The sequence below is a fragment of the Cryptotermes secundus genome, unplaced genomic scaffold, assembly GCF_002891405.2.
Source record: "Cryptotermes secundus unplaced genomic scaffold, Csec_1.0 scaffold631, whole genome shotgun sequence".
Taxonomy (NCBI): domain Eukaryota; kingdom Metazoa; phylum Arthropoda; class Insecta; order Blattodea; family Kalotermitidae; genus Cryptotermes; species Cryptotermes secundus.
The window spans coordinates 890361-911600 of NW_019742970.1; the positions used below are offsets into that span (position 1 = coordinate 890361).

Below are 21240 nucleotides of genomic sequence, written 5' to 3' on the forward strand. Positions count from 1 at the left end.
GCTGTTTCGCTGTTCAGTGCACTGTACACTGTGCAGACGAGCAACACGCCAGGTCCTCACACGAGTTGCACCGAGATAGAGCTGTTTCGCTGTTCAGTGCACTGTACACTGTGCAGACGAGCAACACGCCAGGTCCTCACACGAGTTGCACCGAGATAGAGCTGTTTCGCTGTTCAGTGCACTGTACACTGTGCAGACGAGCAACACGCCAGGTCCTCACACGAGTTGCACCGAGATAGAGCTGTTTCGCTGTTCAGTGCACTGTACACTGTGCAGACGAGCAACACGCCAGGTCCTCACATGAGTTGCAAAGTGCATTGATATTGACGGTGGAATTTTCGCAGATGTATTACACTAGGTAAACTGTACCAAACTGGTCACTTGAACAATAAATACCGGTGTTATAAGGAGTACGTGATATCTCTTTCCTATCAACAATTCTAGAACTGTACAGTGAAATAGCTCTATCTCGGAAACCGTTCGGAATAGGACACATGTACATGCTTAGAATGACCAATACTATGACATCCCAGAATACTGAGTTTCCTCTTGGGACACTCTGTATAGGCCGCGCTCAATTGTGAGGGTTTTCGGCGAACTTTGCACTTGCTATCTTCAGGGTTATTGAAATAGGCCGATGCAGCAGTTTGCTCTTATAATTTCGTGCCTATGTACAGGACTACACGATGTCAGATCCTAAACATGAACACTCTGAAGAGTTCACGTCTCCTTACGGGCTTGGGCCTATTTCGGCATGGCGCTTCACTCAGAAGCCCTCACTCCTTCCTTCTGAATGAATGCGGTACGGCCTCCCGCTGTACCGTCGGAACTTATCGCCATATTGCGAGACGTCACAGTGCCCAGTGTCATGTGACTCCATGGATGGGATTCGCTCCTGACAAGTCAACAGTTTCTTAGTCACTCAAGAAATCCGCAGAATTTTATCAAACCCAAAGGTTCATTACCACGTTCACAAAAGCCCCCGCGTAGTCCCTCACGTAAGCTGACTGAACCCTGTCCACCCCCCCCCCCCTCAGTTTCTGCTTCCCTCACTTGTTCGAAATCGGGGATTGGGTCTTCCCTCACCTCTCTTCCTTTTATGATTACGTGTATGTTAATTCTGGCAGTCTTGCGTCCCGTTTATGTGCTGTTTCCAGTTTTATTGGTATTCCCTTCGGTGTCCTGTCTCGTCGTGTTGTTCCAAATTGTTAATTTGGAGATATACCCACTTACATAAGACCCGTTTTAACATTGCCTTCCCATCTTCGTCTAGATCTTCCAAGTGGTCTCTTCCTCCTGCAGGTCGTCTTGATTTTCTGCATCATGTTGTGTGTCGTGTGTTAAAGGTACTTACAGGCCGTTAGCACAATAACTGATTATAAACCGTCATTAAAATGTTTAATATTCGGCTTATTTTGTTTCCATCCCACGACATGTTTCGATCTATCAAGATCATCATCAGGTGGTTTTTATAAATTACCTATATCGTTATTGTATTATTAAAATCGGTCCATTTTTTACATATACCAGTAATATTATAATCTCAATTTTAATTTCATTTTTAAGTTTTTGTCTGGGATATCTCGAATAATTTATGATAAAAGTTAAACCTGTTAAAAGTTAAAATCTAGTGGTTAAATAAAATTAAATAAAAATGGGATTCTAATTTTATTTAAATATTTGAAATGGGGAGGGGACGTTTGTCTTGTATAGTTGCAGTGCCACTTGCAGGATTTCCAACCAAAATGTTATGCCCATTTCTCATTTCCTTCATGCGATGTTCATGTCCCCTCATTTCATCCCTCAAGTTGGCCACACTGATGTTCCCCGGAGAAGATTATTGTATGTGTTACACAGTTGTGACGTCACGCAGCTTGTGTCGGCGCCGCTTCTAGAAGAAAAAGGTAAATCTGAACACGTTGAGTTGAGGTGCAGCTACCCTCAACGTAAACAGAGGCGAGTGGTCAGCTTCACGGCGCGGACACTGGACACGAGGCTGGGCGGGCCCAGAGCCAGTCTTGACACGTCCGAAATATATAGCGGCCATCCTGGGCCCGTCCTCGCACCGTCTGCGTCAGCAGCAGAACATTTCATCACGTGCCGTAAAAATGGTACCGCTTTGGCCTTGTGGACGGCAGGACCCAGAGTGGTACAATCGGAAGGCCTTCAGACTCAGTATTAGCGGAGGGCATCATTGTTTCCGGCAATATTATCGACCGAGAAGGCGTAACGTCAACAGACTGCCTTGTGTTTAAATTCTACGACGGAGCAAACACTTTCTTGCTGTCCGGCAGGCCGTGCGCCCTCGCACCTTTATGCAACCCTTTGAAGCAGGCGTTTCGTCTGAATAATGTGAAAAAAGCTTCAGTTACACTTGATGTTCTCATTACGAGGGTTACGGACACTGCCCTACTTTTCGGAGCAATATACTGCCTCCATCTTCAGGCTGAAATTATAATATAAACTACAGAACCTGCCTACTTTTTCCAGTTTCTTGCGTGGCTTATCCTTCGACCCTGAAGATAGAGGCGATATTTTTATCGAAAGTCGGGCAACCTCACAAAAAACATACTGCGCTTCTATTACAAAGACTAAACCAGGAAAAGTTGATGTAGCCATAGCACTTCAGATTGGTGTTCAGGAGATACTAACATGACTGAGAATTTTGACGGTTTTCCTCAGTCCCACCAGGCAAATGCCGGGATATTAGCTCGAATAGACCAAGACCACTTCTCTCCAAAACCCGCCCAATTCATCATCCAACTTTGATCCTACATACCCCACACACTGAGAGCGTCGTTAGATAGTGCACCCCCCCCTCCCACCGATTCAACACGGGAATCAACCGGTTAATTCTGCTTCGAGAAATATTCGCCGTTCGTAGCGGGCATCGTGCGAAACACTCCAGTATACACTGTGTGGGCAGATTGCAAGTTGCAGTATTTACTGAACTCTAAATGATTAATACATTTTAATATTATCCTCCCATCTCTCCCCTTCAGATTTTGCGACTAGGGCTTTGCTTGCATGTCTCCACTCCCCGCTGACTTCCATGCGTCACATCGAGTTAGATCTCAACCCCGCTGTGTTTCGGGTCTGAATTGAGAGCAGCGCCCTCACAACGAAGCGTGGCAGAAGTGTGCCTCTTAGCTTCGTCACCTGGCTCTCCGTTCGTCCGTCTGTGCGTATGTAACAACTCGACAACCGCCAAACTGATTTCAGTTAAGTTCTAATTACATAGTTACGTAATAAGAAATTTGTCGTACCCAAAGCTTTTTCAGAACGGAGCAACAAGTGCGGACTCGCGAAACATTTCAAGGGATGGACAGTGCTACAGAAACGTATGCCGCACATTTCGTGCCCGAGTCCCACAGGTTTCAAGATAACTCAACAGGAAATTTTACGCTGTGTGTACATTTCCTAACTTGTTTGTGTACCCCAGTTGGGCCCCCACACACGTGGTTCAGCTCACTGATGTGAAACTGACACCAGCTGCAATCACTGACAAATGTCAATATTGATATACAGGAAGTTATTAAAGTGGGCTGAAATTCGTAATTATGCTTTGGAACGTTGTGTAAATATTGAGTGCTATGCTCTATCTCCTACAGGGACAAATGTGCGTCATCATCAGTTGGTGACGTAGACGATCACGTCATCATTAGAAATGCATTAGATAAGTAAAGTAAAGGTTTCCCTGTAACAGACTGTGGAGGTCCATAGGGTTGTGAGACGTCGAGGCTCCCACATTTGCTACACAATCGTCTCATAGATGACGGTAAAGTTCTCAGCTTTACGCGGCGGCCGCCCTTTACCCCCAAGAATATTCCTGGTATACATTTCTGTTAGAGGCTGAGTCGACCCCAGGACCATACTGCGGTTGGAAGGATTAGAACAACTGAAAAAAAACCAATGACCTCATCGGGATTTGAACCCGCAACCTTCCGGTTTATAGCATAGTGCCCCAGAAATGTACTAGATACTGTTCTGAACATACTTCCCGTGTTCGCGACCCGGTGGGAAGTTCATATGCACCTAGGCAGGCGGTGTTTGCCCCACATGGTTTCCTGCACGCAGACACCGTCAAGATGAAATGGAAGCCTCAGTAGACGCTTGTAAGAACGTTGGTCTAGAAGTGAGCACAGAGAAAACTGAGCACGTGTTTACATTTCGTCACCATATCCGACACATTTCATGGTTTTTCTTAGTCCCTCCGGCCAAACTCGTTGGCAATACCTCGTATTAGGCCATGGACGCTTGCTTTCAAGGTATTTGCAATTCTTTGTTCACTAATCATTCTATCATTCAACACTATGTCGTCTGAGCTACTGGCAGCCTCATTAAACATACAACAAATAAATCAGCGAATGATTAAATACATTCTGCAATTTTCTTCTCATTTCCGATTTTTTTTTACAGTAATAGGGGGCAGCACTTTTCTCTCCGAAACGTCGGTACGTTTCTGTGATACAGCACAGAGTTGCATCCCAGAAGACAGATACGCATTATACGGAACGCAAAGAACGCCTATCCACTGCTGTGGCAGAGGTTTAACCGCGGCGATCTGTTGCCTTATGACCCGCGGCCTGTGTATCGATTGCATTGCCGGGTATAACAAACCAATTATTGCTGTCCGCATGTGGTTTATGTTTCTGAATCAGTGGGTCTGCTGCGCACAGGAACTGAGGGTTGGGACCATCATGACACGATAGTCTTCTGAATTACATCCGAGTAGAATCTAAAGATTATGTTCACTGGCTGACCGGCTAATTATATGATTGATTGGCTGAATGACTGGATGACTAAATAACTGATTTTCTAACTAAATGCTCGATTGGTTTGCTGTATATGACTGCCTAACGAGATGACTGACTGATGACTACCTACATGATTGTTTGGTTGACTAGATAGATGACTGACTGGCTGACTCTCTAGCCAGCTTACCCTGTATACAACAGCAGCCAGCTGTGCATAAACCCGCCAGAGGGCAACACGACAGACGTCGAAGTTTCCTAGTAACGGCTTCGAAGGTACACTTCATTTCCGAATGGTTATGGCTGCGTGTCTTCACGCGGCACACCTTCACACCATCTCACGACCGAGTCATGGCCGTATGACGGTTAAATCTGGCGTGGAGGAAATATTGTTTCTGTTGGAGTCTGTCTGTCCAGGACATCTGAGAAGGTACGTCATACCTCGTGTGCGGATGGAAAGTCCTTGGTATCCTGACCTTGGTTCCCATCCTACGTTGAAAATAGAATCTATAAATTTCTAATAATGACGTAAAGATGTTGTGATGACGCTCCCTGAAAAGTATTTTAGGAACAGTTTACAAGTTTTTCGTTAAGTTGTGGTTAGTCTGATGCCCAATCTCGCCACCAGGTTGGAGGATAAGATCACAAAATATCTGTAGAGTTANACCATTAAATTCTTTGAAAATGTGACAAAGTTGAAAATTTTTGGGACGAAAACAAAAGAAAATTTCATTCACTGAGAAATTAAAGAGCAGCCTGCAGTCGGGGAACGCTTGCTGCCGTTCAGATAGGTAGCGTTTGTCTCCACTTCTACCGTCTAAAATCTTGTTCTCTCATATTGAGAGATGAATATAGACTGAGGGTGTTTGAGAACAGGGCGCTGATCAGAATGCTTGGACCCAAGAGGGCTGAAATAACAGGAGATAACTGCGAAATGAGGGTCTTCATAATTTATACTCCTCAACAGAAATGATTAGGATAATCAAATCAAGGATGATGACGTTTTGACAGAACATGTAGCACGCATGGTAGAGTATGAGAAATGCGTACAAAGTTTTGATCGGAGAACCTGAAGGGAATAGATTACAAGGTCTACGCGTAGATGGGGAAATAATATTAAAATTGAACTTGAATTTAGAGGGTGGGCGGTTTCGTGGCCTGAATTAATATAGGAGTTAGCAATCACTTTATAAAGATTTGACAGACTCACTGACCGACAAATTATCTCCCTGGTAGAGGCTTTCTCATCAGCTGTTGATTACTAGTCATGGAATTCCAAATTATTAACTACAAAGGCTCATCCCGTCAGCCTTTACGTAGCGGAGCCTATTTTCGCCAGCAAGCCTTTGGCAGTATACAGGACAAGGTTCTGTTGTCACGTGCAGCTCTGACTCAATTGCTCCAGCTGGGGATAATTATCAATGATATGATGACATTCATCTGGCTCTAAATCTGTGAAGACCAATGTTCTATTCGGATCATAACTATTCCGCAATATTTAATTTGTCCTGAAAGTACATATATGGAAAATGGGATACTTTACAAATTGCGCTGGATATTGTTCTGAGAGTGACACCGTGTAAATCAATGGAAAGGAGTACATATTGTCTTACGCGTTCTAAACGTTCTGTGGCAATGAATACAGCAAATTAAAGAAAATGATAAAAAGTCAGTAAAGTAAAGTTATCCCTGCAACAGGCTGTGAAGACCCGTAGGGTTGTGAGATGTCGAGACTCCCACATTATCCAGACAATCGGCTGACAGATGGCGGTCGGGTTGTCAGCCTTACTCGCCGGCCGCCCTTTACCCCCAGGAAGATTCCTGGTACTCGTTTATGTCAGAGGCTGAGTCGACCCCAGGGCCATAGTGCGACTGGAAGGATTAGATCTATTAAAAAATCCAATGACCTCATGGCGAATCGAACCCGCGATCTTCCGGCTTGTAGAATATTGTGAATGATTCAAGTGTTACTGAATTAGAAGAATCCAGTTGAACAAGAAAGTCACACACACATATGCATCCTATCCTGCTCCTCTGCACCTGCTGTGGGCAGCCGGAATAGCTCAGTCAGTACGGCGACGGACTACGGGCTGGACGGTCGGGGCTCGATTCCCATTAGGGACAAGAGACTTTTGTACTGCAGCGTGCAGACTGGTTCTGGGGCCCACCCAGCCTCCTTTCTATTGGGTACCGGGGGCTCTTTCTCCAGGGGTTAAGCAACTTGGGCGTGACTCTGACCACTAAGCTCCGTGTAATGCTAAGGTTGAGAATGGTGGAGCTCTACCTCAACTCTCCCATTCATATTCATGTTGTGGTTGCTGTGTAAGTACAGGGACAGAACTTCTGTTTGGAGCACTTGGCGCAGTGTCTGAGGGCTCACTGAAACGCGGCCAGCGGCGCACAGTTCACTGAGGCGAGAGGCGGATTCTTCCGTTTTGGTTTGATTCGGTCTATCCAGTGTGTTCACATTGCGGTTCAGTTGACTTCGAGGCCATCAGGCGGTCGGTCAGTCAATCAATCACTCAGGCAGTAAACTTACATAGTTCATTTAACAAGCTGATGTACACAACAAACAGGTTGTGCCACACGTCATGACGTCTCGTCTGTGTACACACAGGTTACTGCGACGGGTGCAGACCGGACACTTTGCCACACGTCATGACGTCTCGTCTGTGTACACACAGGCTACTGCGACGGGTGAAGACCTGAACCTGTGCCACACGTCATAACGTTTCGTCTGTGTACACACAGTCTACTCCGACGGGTGCAGACCGGAACCTGTGCCACACGTCCTAACGTTTCGTCTGCGTGCACACAGGCTACTGCGACGGGTGCAGACCGGAACCTGTGCCACACGTCATAACGTTTCGTCTGCGTGCACACAGGCTACTGCGACGGGTGCAGACCGGAACCTGTGCCACACGTCATAACGTTTCGTCTGCGTGCACACAGGCTACTGCGACGGGTGAAGACCTGAACCTGTGCCACATGTCATAACGTTTCGTCTGCGTGCACACAGGCTACTGCGACGGGTGCAGACCGGAACCTGTGCCACATGTCATAACGTTTCGTCTGCGTGCACACAGGCTACTGCGACGGGTGCAGACCGGAACCTGTGCCACATGTCATAACGTTTCGTCTGCGTGCACACAGGCTACTGCGACGGGTGCAGACCGGAACCTGTGCCACATGTCATAACGTTTCGTCTGCGTGCACACAGGCTACTGCGACGGATGCAGACGCCGGAGTCGCGTGAAGGCTACTCCCCGCTTCCTCTACATTCAGAAGGAAGTGGTGAGGTAGAGCAGAAGTAGAACTGTACCTGCGCTTACTTAATTACGCAATACGCCATGAAGACGTATGGGGGAGTGGAGGCATAGCTCCACCATTCTTGACCTCGGCACTAGATGTGGGAGAGCGGTACCAATTGGATAAGGGGCTGGTGGGACAAAATCAGATCTGGACGCTATAGAAGTGAGAAAAGCCTGTTGCCCCTACGCGGAATCGAAATCCCGGCCTTCCAACCTGTAGCCCGTCGCTATATCGACTGAAAAGTACATCGTTGGGGTGGCATCTAATCGCATAACGTTCATACCAAGTTTCTTCCAAGTCGGTGAACTGGCACACGCAGAGTGCGGGGTTGCCTCTTAAGAATGCTTGTCCTTCAGAAAGGAATTGTGATGCTTGTGGGCTGTGGTCGTGGCGAGTTTCAAGCTCCTATCGCTGGCCGAACTGATTCAGATGTGTTTAAGTTCCTGAAGATGGTTGTCTTCTGTAGGCCAGTACGTATCTTCCCATGATTGGGAAGTTCCTGTCCTGTAGAAAAAGGTAACAGATTCCTCCGAAACATCGGTCATCTACCTGACTGGACGGCGTCGCACCCCAGGAGATAGAACGTTTTATAGTGACCGGAGTGAGATCCCCAAATATTGCAAGGGGGGGGGGAAACGTGCATTGGGTGGCTTCTCCGCGTAACGTCCCCTGATTCAAAACCTTCGAATCAAGAAACCAGAATCACCCTATTCTCACTATACAGTCCTGAAGATGAAGACAGTAAATTCCTTCGAAACTGTGTGTAAATATTTTCACGGTTCATGTGTGTGACTATAGACGAGGTTTAAACTGGTGAGTGGATTTAGTGACCACTTATGCACACGACTCGGAACTACAAGCAGTTACAGAGCCACCGGTGATCTCCACAAGTCATAAATCACCACAGCACCCGCTAAGCCTTTTCCAGCCTGCTGTTTCTTCACCAGCCGTTCCCTAACAACGGATTCTAACAGTGGAGAGTCTTCGGCTTCACGCACTCAGGTCCTGTCTTCACAGTCTCCCGTGCACAACTCTCTGAAGTGTGACAACTTTGTCCCTTTCTTATATCATCCCGGCACGGACCTCATTACAACACCCCGTTTCCATTCTTGTAGTCCAACTGTTGCATTATCAAGAATCTGCTGCCTAGCAACGGGAACGTGTTACATAGCCGTTGCCCAGAAACGGTCGCTGTTTACAGAGTCACTGCTTAGCAACGGGTCTGTAGGCCACAATATCTACCCGACTGCAAGGCATCACAGCTATCCCAGTGCTCACGGCGGTCAGAACCTCAGACCCTGTCGAAGTGCGCAGTGATACAGCGCCCGCGGAGGGTAGAGGCGGCCTCCACATAAGCAAAGAACGCGGTAACCGTGGCGTGCAAGGAACATGGCGGCCGAATATTATTTGTGCATATACGTCACAGCAGTTCTTCAGTGGCGTGTAGTCCCCAAAAATGCGATCATTCTTATGCAACAGAGCTACTTCCGGTGTAACGAAATGCGTAGTTCCTGTCAGTCCAAGCCATGAATGTATAAATCAGGTCTTAAATCACACACGCTAATCATCAGGTGAACATGGGCGCTGTGCAGGCTGAGATACTAATTGCATTCTAAAATAAACAAAGGCGAAGCTGGCCCTGGGCCTAATTGCGCGCCATGAAGGCCCATGGTATGCTCCTACGCATTCGTGATCTCCGCGCTGAATGGAGGTGCCTGATCAGCTTCATGCTTCGGCCGTTTTACCTGAGATATAAACGCTTCGGTATCCATGGGGTAAGAGATCTTCGGCCCTGTATGATCACAGTCCGTAGATAACAGAGTGCCTCAGTCAGGATGTTCTGGCCCTGTATGATCAGAGCTTGTAGATAACAGGAGGGCCTCAGTCAGGATGGTTGTGGCCCTGTATGATGAGAGCTTGTAGATAACAGGAGGGCCTCAGTCAGGATGGTTCTGGCCCTGTATGATCAGAGCTTGTAGATAACAGGAGGGCCTCAGTCAGGATGGTTCTAGCTCCAGCCCTTTGGAGGGCCCTGAGTAGACCAGGGGCTCACAGTGGAGCTGGTAGTGGCCTGATCTGCTGGAGCGTCTGGAAGAAGTTCCCAGAAGACGATGCAATACAATCTGCACTGGGCACCGCGACGAAATGTAACGCCTGTCCCTCACCGTCTAGCGTGCAGTCAGTTGCACTTCTGACTGAGCGACATGCCTCGTCTCTGAGTAATGTGGGCGAGACTTGTAGCACGCGTGAGAAAGGTTTTGTCAGAAAACCTGAAAGGAACAGACCGAAATGAAAACGCAAACGATGGTAAGGTAATATAAAAGAAGTTCTGAGAAGAACTAGTCGCCTACTTTCCTTCAATACGACACGGGCCGAATAGAAAACGACATTCAAATGCCTATGTCATTTATGCTAGAAAGAAAAAAAAGTAATTATTGATTTGATGCCCTCACAGCACTGGCAATCTGTCTCTTCGGATGTGTACTGAGCACAGCTCTGCTTGTTGTCTGCTTGGTTTGCTTACTTTCATACCCTGAATATTGAGGCAGGAGTTCCTCCGAAACATGCGCAAACATGTTTCAGGCTATACGATTTCTCATCGCAGAAGGCGCTGCTCTTAAGAAAGGGTGCTGCAGTTGGCAGCCCTTCCACTCGACCTCGGCACACTAGCGAAGTCTGGAATGCGCTTAAGAACGCACCCTTGATCGCGCGTACATACATACATACGCACATATACATATGCGTATATGCATCATATACACCAAGACCCCAGCTTGATATTAAGGACACACTTCCCTGTCAGGTTTCCTGGCTTATCCCCTGCATTTACTCACTTCCCCGTTGCGAATGACGAGATATTACCTGGAAGTATGCCACGTCCAATCCCATTGTCACTTCCGCAGTTCACCGTTCAACACTTTCATCGAACTGAATATCTGCTGATGATACATCATGGCTGAAAAGTTCTGTTTATACTGATTCCTGCTTCGTCTCGCGGACCTAACAGAGATCACCGAAGACATTATGAGATTTTACTTCATAGTCTTACCAATATGTACGGTAGCCACAAGGAAATTCTTATAACATTAACGCTGTAAACGGGGGTTCATCGTAGCGTAGATGGTTGAGGCACTATGCTACAAGCCGGAAGGTCGCGGGTTCGATTCATGATGAGGCCATTGGATGTTTCAATTTACCTATTCCTTCTAGCCGCGCTATGGGCCCTCGGGTCCACTCAGCCTTTAACAGAAATGAGTACCAGGAATTTTCCTGCTGGGTAAAAGGCGGCCGGTGCGTAAGGCTGACAACCTCACCGCTATCGAGAGCCGATTATCTAGAAAATGTAGGAACCTCGACGGCTCACAACCCTATGGGCCTCCACGGCCTGTTACAGGGATAGCTTTACCTCTTTACACTGTAAACATGTACACGGAATCTTGTCCCGGAGACTGGCTCTTCTGACTGAGGTCCTTTGTGTGTTCCGGATTGGTACCTTGATAAAACCCCGGTCGCTTCTTTCCAATCGTCAGTCACCGAAGCATTAGAATTTATATTGTTTGGATATGTGCAATGTCGCGAAGCAGACCACGAAAAGATGCGGTACTGGCGGCTCTAGTACCAAGCTACACGGTGTCATAACCCAGGACACAGCAATGTGAACCCTCAGTTGGGTGAAAATCTCAAATCTCCCATATAACCGTATATAATTATTTTATATTATACTGCGGACCTAACAGAGAACACGAAAATATATTACGACATGGACTCCGTACTCTTGCCGATATGTGCCAGGCCACGACCGCTTCCTTCCACATCCTTACCAATTTATTGTTCATTGTACGTTAAATGCTAACCAGTCCCAGCTACTGACAGCCTCGTTAAATACACGACGAAATTCATGGAGCGGTCATAACGAATTGTGCAGTTGCTACAGTGTCGCTAAACAGCCAACGTGAGGTTCATATAATGGTAAGTTTCCGTGGTTCCCTTCGTAATATTGGGCCGTCTCATTACCGCGGAATTTGTTCCTTCCAAGAATTCGAGCTGACCTGCCTCGGCGGCAACCCAACTGGCATATCTGTGCGGCCGGTTGCATAGCAGCGACAAGTGCGCCGAGCAATATCCTGCCACTGTTATCGCGCGCTGATTTACCCACATTCTGAGTCAGTATATCGACTGGTGTTCCGTCCACTGCAGGGTATGGGCACTGAGGCTTAAGCAGTAATGCTTCCTACTTGTGTTCGGAATGAACAAGTTTCGTATCTATCCGGGCTAAGGCTCTCCATGTTTTTTCTCAGTCCCTCCAGTCAGATGTCTGGATAGTTCCTATTATTTGGCAGCGACCACTCAGTAACCTCTTTGGGATGTGACTTCGTTCAGTCTGGTAGGTACAATACTAACTTTCGGTGCAATCTGCTGCCTCCATCTTCAGCGTTAATCGACTGTTCTGACGTGCAGTAGCAGATTCTTCTGAGACGTTAGTAAGTAGCTTATGTGCCAGTCTACACGGAGTCACATAGCAGAGGACAGTAATGTTTATAGTAACCACCGAATGAACCTTAAATATCGCGTAGTAGATATTTGTCAGCCTTTCGGAGGTAACTGCTTCCCCCATCTTCAGGATAGAAGTGTGATTTGATCCTGAAGATTGAGGCAGTATGTTTCTCCAGTATCTGTCTGGCTACACGGCGTCACATAGCAGAGGACAGTAATGTTTATAGTCACCGTTGTCAGAACCTGGCATCTCAACTAGTAAGTCGGTAGCAGTACCCAGAACCCATCTCTCGTCGAAGAGGCGGCCTCATTTCGAAACTGTGCTGGCGAAGGCCATCAACAAAGTGCTGCTGCTCAAATCCCCCAGTCTGAGACGCGGGAGAGACAAACTTTCTATGACGCATTACGCTCCTCGGTTTCAGTGTACTCGTTACCTGAGGACGTGAGGCGATAGAACGCAATTTGTATGCGGCGTACGGCGTCGCTTTGTATGCACGAGGCCGCAGTAATTGTCCGCCAGGTGGGGCGCCTGCACGAGTGACACGTCCTGCGGTCGTGTGGCTGCTACTTTTGGGCATTTGACATTAGTGCCGTGCGCACCTGTGGTAGGTGCCCATCAGAGCACTTGCTGCCGAGCGGGTGTGCGCACCTCCAGGCGCTAGACTCACATTCAGGGGCCTCTCGGTGCGAACCTCGACCGGGCCACCGCGATTCCTCACAGTCCCCCCAGACAAATGCCCGGGATATAGGCCACGACCGCTTCCTTACAAATGATTTCCAATTCGTCACACATCTCTCATCCCACTGTGTTCTAACAGTCATAGCAGCGCTCACAACAGAAATTCTCACGAAACGCTGTATCGGATGGTCATATCGTGTTTCTTGATTACTAAATATAGGAATTACTGTTAACGGGTATTGTGTCGTACGGGCCCGTTGCTAAACGATGACTGTTTGAACAGCAGCCGTTGCTAGGTAACGCCCCCTACATGCACGCAACATTATAACAACATAACATTATAGGAAACCAGTCACCTCCGTTGTCAGCAGTGTTGCGTCACCTAGCAACTAGTTGTAGCATAGCCCACGTGTATATCGAACCGTTGCCTAGCAACGCTTTGGTCTTCCACGTTACAATGTACAAGTCTTTCTAATTGAACTCCTCATATTTGTTACATTCTCCTGACGTCCGGACGTTATTGGTATAACAAAGCGCGCTGTTTGTTCTTCCGTCTTTTTGTACGCCTTCCCAGGTCTCTCTGTTGTCTGGGTATGCCCCTCCACTGGCCAATTCCGTGTATCCAATTGTCTTCATTTCGGTGCGTCTGCTTAGTCCAACTAACGTTCTCGGGAATTGCTCTCACGGCGGTTCCTTGTCATAAACTTTGTTACCGACGTTTCGGCCAATGGGGAGCACCTAAAGGCCACCGGAAACTGGTATTATTAAATGGTCACACATTTCTGGTGTCAGTCGCTTCACCCAGCGTCCAGCATTTATCGCCATCCGAACCTTGGCGCGTCATACCTCACATAGGCAACTTTACAGAATAAAAGTCCCCTTTAGGTATACTTGAATTCCCCGGCGGAAGCACGTTGAAAACACAACCTAGCAACTTTGTAATGACGACGTGTACGTCACTAACGTACCATGACGCACACGCGTTCCCATAGTAGGCGGGTTATTGGTTTACTGACAACAGTATGAAATCTTATTATTGTCACGTCTTAGATGTGTGACTACAGACGGGGTATGGCTTGCATATCGGATTTATTGACACAGCTTGGAACTACAAGGAATTACAGCGCATTCATCCATCTCCATATTTTACAAATCTTCTCAGTCTTCACTAGTCGTATCCTGGCAACGCATTTTAACACAGTAATTTTAACCGTCTCAGTGAATTACACACTCCAGATACTACACATAAACTCTTCTTTTCAAAGCCGCACTCTTGTAACTAAGGTAGGTCGCGCACAGGCATGCGTCCAAGACATGCAATAGTCAAGACACGATGTCTGCGGCATGATGCAAAGAACGGAGCAAAATTGAAACGAATGAGATTATGAAAACCGCCGCACACCGATCTGAGTCATGACGTCAGCGTCATGTCGCAAACATCGTGTCTTGACGCATGCCGGTGTGCGGCCTACCTAACTCTTCTTCACAGCCGGACTTTCAGCTCTCAACTAACTGGATTACTCCAGTTGTCTTCTTAGTAACTCCTCGACGCGGACCACATCCAAAACACCATTTTTCTATTGTTTCCTGCCTGTTAATTTCCGTGGGAAATTGTTTACCGAGCCGTTGCTCAGAAACGGCTTTTTTTTTATTTCCCTATTGCATAGCAACGGCTGTACTCATTGTTTGTTTCAAGGCGATTGTTATCCTGAGCAGCGGTCACTAGTCTGGGCGTTCACGTAACAGATCTGTCATTTCAGATCAGAATAAGTGAAAGACGCTTCATTTTGTCTTTGCACCGCTGCCTCGCTGTGAGCTGCACGAGAGGCACTGACAGCGAGGCAGCAGCTGCCGAATCGTATCGAGCGTCAGCTCACACTGCGAACAGAACGCGTAGCGGGGATTTGAAAGGTCACGTTGTGACACATGACTTTTATAGAACACGTACAGTAAACCGTCTCTAATCCGGATTGATTGGGACGAAGGGTATAATCCGGATTAAGCGACAATCCGAATTAGTGCAGAAAAAGTTAATCCTGAAATACACAAAAAAAAAAACTTAGAACACAAATAAATGAAAAATTCAATTATGTAACTAGTGGCGATGACCCGAGAGTGACAGTGCTGGCGAGGGCTAGCAGCAATTTGCCCGACCGACCGAGAGACATGTCTTTATCTTCAGGATCGAACATACCAGAAAGAGGCTCGTTTATCTCATATCAAAAATTTAATATCTACTGTGAGGAAGTTAATGTCGAACAAATGCATGTGAAGATGAAGTTAGTGCTGTCAATCTGTACTCATTCCGCACAGGAAGTTGATTTTCCGCCACGCGTATGCGGCAACTTGTTCTATTCGGGTGTTCTGCGTGTAGCCGGCATGCAAGGTTGTAACATTGCACATTACAGTTCGTGTAAGAAGGATTTTACTCCAGTTCGATGAAACTGCTTGCAACAAACGATTATTTGGTTACAGTAGAGAAATTTTTTTTTCAAATGTGGCTTCTGCCATTTTACGGACGTCATAGTAACTGGAATATGGAGTCTTTTCTATCCAGGATGACGCAGCTGCTTGCCCGAGATGACTTCCTTTCGTTTGCTTGACGTGAAGGCATCTTGCCGTATGCGTGTGCATAGAATTACAGGAACAGATCTGCCCCTGTAGGATGGCACTGCGCAGTACATTGGCAGGAATGAAACATGTCCCTTATTTATCGATTTATAGTTTACTGAATGACGTTGTCAGCATCTCAGACTATACAGCAGGGGTGGCCAAACTTAACGTGAGAGCCGCAAATAGACGCGGAGTGGATAGGGGCTTCCCATGCAGCGATATAAAGCGGACCGAGTGGTACCTTCTTTGCCACAAACTGCACCGACGGTTCAGAAGGGCCGCATGCCTCTGTGTGAGCCACGTTCTGAGCACCTCTGCTGTCATGTGGAGTCGTCATAATCGCAGTAAGTAAAGAGTGGGATATGTTGCATAAGGATGCGGTAGTGGCCTACTTTAAGGTAATATCCCAGCCTTTACTTTAAAGGGAGGAAGGAAAACACGAAAAGTCTCACTGAGGACATTAATTGTTCTGCCCGAGATACGAACCGAGTGCCTCCATAACACAAGGAATGAGCGTTACCGTTTGAGTCAGCTTGCTTAGCGAGGAATGTTTCAAATAAAATATGTAGACCCGTGACATTGTAACGGGTCATGAAATTCTTCCTCTTACATCAGTAACTGTTAACCACTTCGACAGATGTCTCCAGTGAGATCCGGAGGTAACGCTCCCATCAGTCATTTCCTTTAAATCGAAGTAATCATAATCTTAATGTAAAGTAGGGCCATATTGAATGGATACGGATCAAAATGTTCGCGGGTTCGATTCGCGATGAGGTAATTCATTTTTTTTTTCAATAGACCTAATCCTTCCAGCCGCACTATGGCCCTGGGATCGACTCAGCCTCTAACAGAAATGAGTACCAGGAATATTCTTGGGGAGTAAAGCGCGACCGGGGCGTAAGGCTGACAAACTGACCGCCATCTGTGAGCCGATTGTCTAGAAAATGTAGGAGCCTCTACGTCTCACAACCCGATGGGCCTCCACGGCCTGGTACAGGGATGGCTGGAGAGCCTCTGATGTAGGCGCTGATGACAAGGGAAACTGAGAGCTGTTCAGGGGGCCGAGGGAACAAGTAAAAGCTGTCGCGTGATAAGTAAAATGGCCTGAAGCCGTGTAGACGTAAGTTCGTTAGCAAATTCTTCCGGCTGCTCATCCTTGGACAACCAGATGCCCCCCCTCCCCCTTGGAGGGATCCTAGCGGCGCCCATGGAGTGGATTAAACTAGCTCATTGTACGGTATTAAAGGAATAGCAGCTTGTGCAACTGGAGCAAAGTTAAATTGTGAAGTTAATCCCTTGCTTAGTTAAGTACCGTAACAGGAAGGCGTATGTGGGAGTGGAGGTATAAATTTTGCACTAGATGAGAGGTAAGTGGTCAGCTTCACGCCCCGGCCGCTTTATCCACCGGAGAAAGAGGTCCGGCACCCAGTGGCTGGGTGTGTGGACGCTGTGAAGAAGAGAAAATCTCTTGTCCTACCTGGAATCGAACCCCGATTCCTTGACCGTGTCTCTACCCGCGCACATGTTACACGTTGGGCGTGTTGTGCAAGAGAAGGGGCGCGGAGCGGGTGGGGCTGGCACGAGGCACACTTATCGAGACGATCTGCTCCTGTGACGAGGTCGTGACCCAGCCAGGCGGCGGCGGGGGCGGCGGGAGCGTGCATGAGGGTACCTGCACATGTACGCATTCTCATACAGACCAGGGCTGGTGTGTTGCAGGGGCCCGCTGCCTGCACAATGAGCACGCGCACTGCTGCCTGCGGATGGAGTGTCTCGAGAAGAGCAGAGTGGTCTATTTCACCGTGCAGCACCGCGACCACTGTGAGGCGGCACACTTCCGCACGGACACTCCAGCGGACGAGGTCAAAGGTCAGCACCTAGACGTGCATGTTGGGGGGATAATATTAAAAACATACTTGGTACTCCTCGCGATGTACAATCAAGACGGCAGGATTATGAATGGCGAAATGTACGAGGAGCCTGGGAGAGGACATAAGTGCACAAAAAATGTTCTTAGGAAAGAGTGAAGGAGGAAGAACTAGGCGTAGATGGGAGAATAATATTAGAATTGACCTTAGGAAGATATTCAGGGTGTCGCTGTGTGGACTGGATCGGGACCAGTGGCGGGCTTGTGTGAGCACTGTAACGAACCTATACTTTCCATAAAGAGCAAGGGTTTTCCTGACTAGCTGAGCAACCATTCTGGTCTGAAGAAGGGCTCGGCTCCGTGGAGTGAGTTACTTAGGAGTAGACTGGATGATAATATTAAAATTTGTATTAGAAAAGTCATTTGAACTGGCTCATGATTTGGTCTAAATTCCATACAAAACGGAATTTCTTGACCCTCTGAGCAACTGTAAGTTTCTGAAGAAGAACTCTTCTCCGAGGAATGAATTGCTCAGAAGCAGATTGTGCAGATTCGAACTCGTGACCTCCAGAGGAGAGCGGGGAGGGTTCTATGCTCCATATCCCGTTCATAAGCCGAGCGCGTGTCGCGGGGCGGTACCGATTGCTGTTAACAAGGCGGGAAATGAAATCGCCTTAGGCCATTCGTCTGCTTGCAGCACATATGCCACTCTGCAGCGCAACGACCACGGACATGGATGGGGAAATTGCTTTTCTACGGACAAAACAACAAAGCCAGGCACAATAATTGTCTGCGAATTTGAAAATGTTGTATTTTCATTCCGTGTAATATCATAAACCGCTCCCCCCTCAAGTGCTCTGCGTCACAGATAATGCCCCTGGTACACGAGACGCCGTTCTTGCGCTTTGCAGTTTCACGGTCGGGATCCTTTGAAGTTATAAGGATCCTTTCCACAAGATGTTCTCATAGAAAATGAAGAAATAAAGACAGAATTAAGAATTCGTTGGATGTTTAGAAAGGATCTGCCAAGAGGGTTGGATCCTCCAAAACGTTATACAGGGTGATCCCAGAAGAATGTTAACGTTTTTCATATTAAAATTGTTATTATAAGAAACTTGAATAATCAATTGACATGACAATAAATCGGAAGCTGAACAGAAAGACGGAAAGTTGTGTCTTCTCCGGTATAGCGGCGTCAGCAGACTGTACGGGGGAAAGTATCACCTCCACCTTCAGTGCCGAGCAAGCCGAGCAAGATAGCAGCGTGAAGACACGTGGCAAACCGAGGTGGTATCTTGCTACGGCACGAAGGGATTATCAGCCCGCCTGCAGCCTCAACGTTTAAGGCTGTTTGGTCCAGCCTTTGTCCCACATAGCTCTCCAGCAACTGAAAGGAGCAGTGCCCACCGTGTTAATAAGTCTGTCGCATTTTAGTGAACCCAAAGGTTCGTTACCGCGTTCACAACAGCTTGTCACTAGTCTTTCTTGAGCCAGATGAATCCAATCCTTACACACTGGATTTCAATATCTCCCTCCCGTTCACACGTTGTTCTTCAAACTGCTCTGCTCCATGAAACTTTTACAATCAAAACTTTTTAAGCAATTTTTATATCTCACTTGCATGCTACATGCACCGCCTATCTCATTTTCGTTCATTCATGATCCTAATCCCTCCAATATTTTCTGAAGAGTGGAAATTATGAAGCTCCTCATCATGAAATTTTCCTTCTGTGCCTGCCTCTTCATCTCCCTCAGGTCTAAATATTCTCAGAGCCCAGTTCTCAGCGCCCTGTCCTCAGCGCTCTCTTCTCAGCGCCCTGCTCTCGGCGCCCTGTTCTCAACGCCCTGTTCTCAACCCCCTGTTCTCAGACTCCCTCAGTTTGCCCATGTCCAGGATGGCTAGTTCGTACTCCTGTAGGATTTGAGGGTCTCACAGCGGTGGTTACGAACAGTTGTGTCCTCTGGGATGGAACTACATGTAGCCTGTTAAAAGTCAACCATCTTCAGGGTGGAAAAATTAGCAAAGCAAGTAGCTGAAATGGAGACATGTTCCTCCGAAATGTCCGCTGACTTTCAACGGACTACACGCCGTTAGTCCCAGAAGATAACATTTTTTCTGTCGATACTTTTGTTTCGTATGTGGGTGAAGGGGAGTCTAGGTTTTTCTCAGTGCGCTACAGTGGCGCTGCAGTTACAGATCGATTCTCAGTTCCTTCAGAAAAGGAACACCGACCGATTCTTCAACACGACTCGATTATCGATCTGAAAGCCCCCCCACGAATCAAGAGTTGTGTGTGTATGTGTGTAAGGGGGGGGGTCGCTAATTGGATTCGCAAGTTCGCTCTGAACTTCAGCAGTTGGCAGCCCTGTTTAAAACGTATAATGACGCCGCATGACGCTAAAGGGATTCGTCCAGTGAGTCACAACAATAGCAGCTCATTGCAGCTCCTTCATGTGACCAAGATGTTCGCTGCTTTGAAGTCCGAGTCCTGGCCAGTCACAGAGCCCAGGGCCGGTCTCCCAGGGGTCTCCACAAATCATAAATAGAATCCACAGATCCTACTGAGTAGGGGAAAAAAAATAAAGCTATCCCTGTAATAGGCCGTGGAGGCCCATAGAGTTGTTAGATGTTGAGGGTCCCACATTTTCTAGACAATCGGCTCACAGATGGCGGTAAGGTTGTCAGCCTTACGTGCCGGCCGCCTTTAACCCGCGCGAAAACTCGTGGTACTCATTTCTATTAGAGGCTCAGTCAATTCTAATATTTAATTCTGGATTTGAAGTCCACACGGCGGTGAGCACGAGGGGAACTGTCCTTTTGTGTAGTGCAGTAGAAGTTTATTGATGCTTTTGGAGGAGTATGCTGCTTCCATCTTCAGGTCGACAAGTAAGGCCAGCAAGGAACCAGCAAGAAGAATTCAGCAAGCTTGGCTCTTTATGGTTCGGTGCTTGCCTCTCTCTTCTACCGTAAACACAGAGGCAATGCAGTTCTCTATAAGCGTCTGTAAATATCTGACAGACTGTACGGTGTCACTTTCCATCACATAGTGCTCTTCGCTTAGTGAATTTCTTCACGACAAGAGAGAAAATTGAATTGGAGAAAAACACCGAAAGAATTCAAGATGTAAATGAAGAAGATGATAGTAACTACAGCAGCAGCAGCAGCAACAACAACAACAACAACAACAACAACAACAACAACAACAATATTGCAGTAAACCCTCGCTAATCCGATTACAGTTAATCCGGCTCGAAATATGAAAAATGAAAAATGCTGTTCACAGTTGAGTATACACTTCAAAATACACGTGGCATTTATGAAGGCAGATGAGTCACTTGTCTGTTCAGACAGAACTTGAGACAGTCTCTTCAAACCTGCATCATTACGTTCAGAAACAAGAACAGCTTCTGAGTCTTCTAGCGATGAATAAATCCATTGTTTTACAGTTTTTTAAATAAGGGCTTTACAGTGCTACTCTGTTATTTATTTTTATCAGTACTACTTATAAACTTTAATTTTT

The 21240-nt window shown here is 47.1% G+C and overlaps 1 protein-coding gene across 2 annotated transcripts in view; it reads left to right on the forward strand.

Moving 5' to 3' along the window:
• The window catches only part of LOC111873579 (high affinity cGMP-specific 3',5'-cyclic phosphodiesterase 9A), a 110804-nt gene that overhangs the window by 68444 nt on the left and 21120 nt on the right, over window positions 1-21240 (forward strand). Inside the window, exon 3 of one of the 2 annotated variants that reach the window (XM_023868401.2) lies at window positions 17572-17721. The exons of the other annotated variant lie outside the window; for it this stretch is intronic. Coding sequence (XP_023724169.1) covers window positions 17616-17721 — 106 coding nt within the window. The 5' untranslated portion in view covers window positions 17572-17615. The remainder of the gene's footprint in view (window positions 1-17571; window positions 17722-21240) is intronic. 2 annotated transcript variants of the gene reach the window in all.